We start from the raw sequence: 6,106 nt of genomic DNA, 5'->3' as shown, positions 1-6,106 counted from the left end.
CTGCACGGGGTGCTATCAGTGCTCATTCCAGTAGACCTGGCCCTAGTCAGCCACAGCAGCAACGCCCACCCAGATCTTATTTTGAGTGTTGCGACACTCATCATATGGTGAGGGATTTCCCCAGACTTAGGAGGGGTGCACCTCCACAGACTTCTCAGCCACAACGTGCTCCACTAGGTCCTTAAGATATGATTACGGCACCAGCTACCACTTCACCTGCTCAGCCAGCTCGAGGTGGAGGTCGGGGGTAGAGGTTGCCCTAGAGGGGAAGGCTAGGCTAGATACTATGCCCTTCTTGCTTATACAAAGGTTGTTGCTTCTGATTCTGTCATTACAGGTATTGTTCTGGTCTGTCATAGTGATGCATCGCTTCTATTCGATCCAGGCTCCACTTATTCTTATGTGTCATCTTATTTTGCCTCGCATTTGGGTGTATCCCAGGATTCCTTTAGTTCCCATGTTTATGTGTCTACTCCCGTGGGAGATTCTCTTATTATGGACCGCATGTATCGGTTATGTTTAATTACTCTTAGTAGTTTTGAGACCAGAGCCGATTTATTATTGCTCAGCATGGTAGATTTTGATATTATATTGGCCATGGACTGGTTATCGCCCCATTATGCTATTCTTGATTGTCACGCCAAGACCGTAACGCTGGCTATGCCAGGTATACCGCGATTAGAGTGGAGGGGTACCTTAGATTACACTCCCAACAGAGTTATTTCATTTCTTAAAGATCAACGAATGATTGAGAAGGGGTGTGACGCGTATCTAGCCTATGTGAGAGATATTAGTATTGATACCCCTATAGTTGATTCAGTCCGAGTAGCGAGGAATTTCCCTAATGTGTTTCCAGCTGATCTTTCGGGCATGCCACCTAACAGAAATATTGATTTTGGCATTGATTTGTTGTTGGGCACTTAGCCCATCTCTATTCCTCCTTATCGTATGATCTCTCCTAAGTTGAAGGAGTTGAAGGAACAGTTACAGGAATTGCTTAATAAGGGCTTCATTCGGCCCAGTGTGTCACATTGGGGTGCTCCTGTCTTGTTTGTCAATAAAAAGGATGGTTCTATGTGTATGTGCATTGATTATCACCAGTTGAACAAAGTCACAGTGAAGAACTGGTATCATTTTCCTTGTATTGATGACTTATTTGATCAGTTACAGGGTGCCAGAGTGTTTTCCAAAATTGCCTTACGTTCCGGTTATCATCAATTGAAGATTAAGGGGGCTAGATATCCCGAAGACTGTTTTCAGGACTCGGTATGGTCATTAAGAGTTCCTTGTCATGTCATTTAGGCTGACCAACACCTCAGAGCATTTATGCATTTACTGCACAGTGTATTTCAGCCTTATCTTGACTTGTTCATCATTTTCTTTATTGATGACATTCTGGTATACTGTCGAAGTCGAGAAGATCATGAGCAGCACCCGAGGACAGTGCTTCAGACCATGAGAGAAAAGAAATTATATGCAAAGTTCTCAAAATGTGAGTTCTGGTTGGATTCCGTGGCATTTTTGTGTCACGTGGTGTCGAGTGAAGGGATCAAGGTGGATCCAAATAAGTTGGAAGCAATGCAGAGTTGGCCCAGACTGTCCTCAGCTACAGAGATTCAGAGTTTTCTTAGTTTGGAGGGGTATTATCGACGATTTGTTGAGAGGTTCTCATCTATTGAAACGCCTATGACCAGGCTAACCTAGAAAGGTGCTTCGTTCAGATGGACAGAGGAGTGTGAGGAAAGCTTTCAGAAGCTCAAGACAACTTTGACTGCAACCCTAATATTGGTATTGCCTTCAGGTTCGGGGTCCTATACAATTTATTGTGATGTGTCGCAAGTTGGCCTCATCGCGGTGTTGATGCAGGACCAAATGGTGATTGCCTACGCGTCCAGACAGTTGAAGGTACATGAGAAGAACTATCATATCCACAGCCTAGAGTTAGCTGTTATTGTTCATGCCTTGATGATTTGGAGGCACTATTTGTACGGTGTCCCTTGTGAGATCTACACTGATCATCGGAGTTTGCAGCATCTATTCAAGCAGAAGGATCTTAATTTGCATCAGAGGAGGTGGTTAGAGCTGATTAAAGATTATGATATCACCATTTTGTACCACCAGGGGAAGACAAATGTGGTGGTCGATGCTTTGAGTCGTCGGTCATAGAGTTTGGGGAGTTTAGCTTATCTACCAGCAGCAGAGAGGCACATAGCATTGGATGTGTAGGCCTTAGCCAGCCAGTTTGTGAGATTGGATATTTCTGAGCCTAGTCGAGTATTGGCTTGTGTGGTCTCCCGGTCTTCTCTTTATGATCGTATCAGGGAGCGTCAGTATGATAACCCTCATCTGCTTGTCCTTAAGGACACCGTCCAGCACGGTGATGCTAAGGAGGTCACTATTGGGGATGATGGTGCATTGAGGATGCAAGGCAGGCTATGTGTGCCTAATGTAGATGGTTTGCGTGAGTTGATTCTTCAGGAGGCTCATAGCTCGCGGTACTATTCATCCGGGTGCCGCAAAGATGTATCAGGACTTGAGGCAGCATTACTGGTGGAGGAGGATGAAGAAAGATATAGTGGAGTATGTTGTTCGATGCCTAAATTGTAAGCAGGTGAAGTGTGAGCATCAGCGGTCGGGTGGGTTGCTTCAGAAGTTAGAGATTCTGGAGTTGAAGTGGGAGCAGATCACTATGGATTTCGTTGTTGGACTCCCACGGACTCAGCAGAAGTTTGATGCAGTTTGGGTGATTATGGATAGACTGACCAAGTAAGCTCATTTCTTTCCTATGATGACTACTTATTCTTCCGATCAGCTGGCTCGAGTTTATATCTGTGAGATTGTCAGACTTCATGGCGTGCCGATATCTATCATCTTTGACCGGGGCATGCAATTTACATCACGGTTCTGGAGAGCCGTACAACATTAGTTGGGTACTCGGGTGGAGTTGAGCATAGTATTTCACCCTCAGACGGACGGGAAGTCCAAGCGCACTATTCAGATTCTTGAGGATATGCTCCATGCATATGTGATGGAGTTTGGAGGTTCTTAGGATTAGTTCTTGCCACTCGCGAAGTTTGCCTACAATAATAGTTATCAGTCCAGCATTCAGATGGCCCCGTACGAGGCTCTGTATGGTAGGCGGTGTCGGTCCCCAGTAGGTTGGTTCGAGCAGGGCGAGGCCAGATTATTGGGTACAAACTTGGTTCAGGATGCCTTGGAGAAGGTTAAGGTGACTCAGGATACACTTCGCACAGCCCAGTCTAGACAAAAGAGTTATGCGAACTGGAAGGATCGTGATGTGGCATTCATGGTCAGAAAGCGGGTCTTGCTCTGGGTTTCGCCTATGAAAGGCATTATAAGGTTCGGATAGAAGGGAAAGTTGAGCCCATGGTTTATTGGTCCTTTTGATGTGTTGCAGCGAGTTGGGGAGGTTGCTTATGAGCTTGCCTTACCTCCCAGCCTAGTAGGGGTTCATTCGATATTTCATGTTTTGATGCTCCGGAAGTATCACGGCGATCCATCTCATGTGTTGGATTTCAGCTCAGCCCAGTTGGACAAGGATCTATCCTATGTTGAGGAACCAGTGGCTATTGTGGATAGGCAAGTTCGAAAGCTGAGGTCAAAGAACATTGCATCAGTAAAGGTTCAGTGGCGGGGTCAGTCGATCAAGGAGGCGACTTGGGAGACCAAGCAGGATATGCGCAACCATTACCTTCATCTTTTCACCACTTTAGGTATGTCTTTATGCTCATTTGAAGATGAATGATTTTTTTAAGAGGGGGGGATGTAACGACCCGACCGGTCGTTTTGAGAGTTAGAGCCCCGATCCCCTATTAACTGCTTCCCCTGTATCTCTTTCTCCTATTGTGACTTGCCGAGAGGTTTCATTCTGGTTTTTGGAAGTGTTTGGGACACTTAGTACCCAAATGGAGGTTTAAGCCTTAGGATTTGGACCGTAGTCAGAACTATGTGAGGACGACTCCGGAATGTAATTCTGTCGTTTTCATTAGCTTCGTTGAGTGATTTTGGGCTTAGGGACGTGATCGTATTGTGTTTTTGAGGTCCGTGGCTCATTTAGGCTTAAAATGGCAAAAGTCAAATTTTTTGGAGTTTTGGACCGGTAGTGAAATTTTTGATATCAAGGTCGGATTCCAATTCCGGAAGTTGGAGTAGGTCCGTAGTGTTGAATATGAGTTGTGTGCAAAATTTGAGGTCAATTAGACATGGTTTGGTTGGTTTCGGCATCGGTTGTCGAATTTGAAAGTTTCAAGTTTCTTTAAGTTTGAATTGGAGTGTGATTCATGAATTTAGCATTGTTGGATGTGATTTGAGTGCTCGAATAAGTTCGTATGGTACTTTAGGACTTGTAGGTATGTTTGGTTGAGGTCCTGGGGGCCTCGGGTGTGTTTCAGATGTTCAATGGATCATTTTGGACTTTGGAAAGATCGCAGATTTTTCTGGTTTTTGTTGCAGAAGTTTGTTCTTCGCGTTAATGAAGAGGAGATCGCGTTCATGAAGGTTTGTCCAGTGGAAGCATCACAAAATGAGGAGTAGGACGTATTCATGTAGAGGAAAAATGGAATAGTTGGGAACTCAAGGATTTGTTTTACGCGTTCGCATACAGTAGAACGCGTTCACGAAGGGTCTGGCAGGTGAAGCTACACGTTCGCGAGAGGACTCTTGCGTTCGCAAAAGAGGAATTTCTATCAGTGGTTTTTTGTTCTACACGAACGCGAGGAGATGGTCGTGTTCGCGAAGAAGGATTACCTGGGCAGTACTTAAACATTTCAAAATCGAGGGTTAACCATTTTTATCAAAACTTAAGTTTGGGAGCTCGAATTTGGACGAGATTTTGAGGGATTTTCAGAGATATCAATTACTTGATTTTGGTTATATCCCACTAATATATCATTAATTTTATCATTGAATTTCGGATTTGGGGCCAAATATTGGGAAAATGTTAGAAGAGTTCTTAGACTAAATTTTTGGGTTTTGATCGAGATTTTGGTATCAGATTTGAGTAAATTTGGTATGGTTAGACTCGTGAGTGAATGGGTGTTCATATTTTGTTATTTTTACCCGATTTCGAGACGTGGGCCCGGGGAGGCTTTTTTGGCGATTTTCCAATTTCTTGCCTTAGCTTTGATTTCGATAGCTAGATTAGTTTCTTGTAGTTGTATTTATGTTATGTAATTGTTCTTGGCTAGATTTGGGCCATTCGGAATTGGATATTCGTGGAAAGAGCATTGTGACGGATTGAATTAAGCTTGGTTCGAGGTAAGTTGCTTGCCTAACCTTGTGTGGGGGAACTCCCTTTAGGATTTGATATTGTTTTAATATGTGAGCGTCGTGTACGTGAATTGACAAGTACGTACATGGGCTATTTGTTGTAAAACCCCATTTTTCACTAAGTCATAACCTGTTTCTCCTTATTTGAAGTACACTAGCATATGTGACTATCCTGTTTAGTTAGAATAATATGCCTACGTGTTTTAACTGCCTATTTCAACTCTGTGTAGCATGTTCAGTGAAATTACCTGCTTCTTTGACTTGAACTTAGTCTAGACTGTAGGTTTCTTGCTGTAACTGTTATTTCTATTGGTTGAGCTGCATATTTACTTTGGGACTACGGAACGGTTTTTCGGGAGATCCACCTATTTTGTATATTTTCTTTGGGACTACGGAATGGTATTCCGGGAGATCCCCCTGCACATTTACGTTTGAGACTACGAAACGGTATCTCGGGAGATCTCCTGTTATTATCTCTGTATTCTGAGCTGTCGTCTTTCTACGATTCTATTCCTGTTAGATTTCCGTATTTATTTTGACTGTGTTATCTCGTTCTATCTTATCTCATTATATTTATACTAATAGGGCTCTGACCTGATCTCGTCACTAATCGATCTAGGTTAGGCTTGGCATTTACTGGGTACCATTATGGAGTACTCATGCCCTTTCTTGCACATATTTTTCCTGTGCAGATCCAGGTTCATCTTACCAGCCTCATCACTAGTTGTAGTCGTTGCTGCTTATTGGAGACTTCAAGGTACATCTGCTCGCACCCGCAGACCATCGGAGTCCCCCTCTATCCCTCTATGTTCATTTT

The 6,106-nt window shown here is 43.7% G+C and overlaps 1 protein-coding gene across 1 annotated transcript; it reads left to right on the top strand.

The window, feature by feature from the left end:
• Positions 1-2,521: 2,521 nt before the first annotated feature.
• Positions 2,522-4,554, top strand: LOC138876001 (uncharacterized). Its single transcript, XM_070154885.1, has 4 exons — positions 2,522-2,766; positions 2,813-2,930; positions 3,419-3,643; positions 4,474-4,554. The coding sequence occupies exons 1-4, from the start codon at positions 2,522-2,524 to the stop codon at positions 4,552-4,554; spliced, it is 669 nt and encodes a 222-aa protein (XP_070010986.1).
• The last annotated feature ends 1,552 nt before the right edge of the window (positions 4,555-6,106 follow it).

Source organism: Nicotiana sylvestris, chromosome 8 (assembly GCF_000393655.2).
Source record: "Nicotiana sylvestris chromosome 8, ASM39365v2, whole genome shotgun sequence".
Lineage (NCBI taxonomy): Eukaryota > Viridiplantae > Streptophyta > Magnoliopsida > Solanales > Solanaceae > Nicotiana > Nicotiana sylvestris.
Note: the sequence above shows the minus strand (reverse complement) of the source record. Positions and strands in the feature narration are given on the sequence as shown.

Bases quoted from the DNA above. Each gene is read 5' to 3' on its own strand.
- LOC138876001 (XM_070154885.1), top strand. From the start codon at position 2,522: ATGTATCAGGACTTGAGGCAGCATTACTGGTGGAGGAGGATGAAGAAA. The intron at 2,931-3,418 runs GTACTCGGGTGG...GATGTGTTGCAG, and splicing joins AGCCGTACAACATTAGTTGG to CGAGTTGGGGAGGTTGCTTA. The intron at 3,644-4,473 runs GTTCAGTGGCGG...TTTTTGTTGCAG, and splicing joins AGAACATTGCATCAGTAAAG to AAGTTTGTTCTTCGCGTTAA.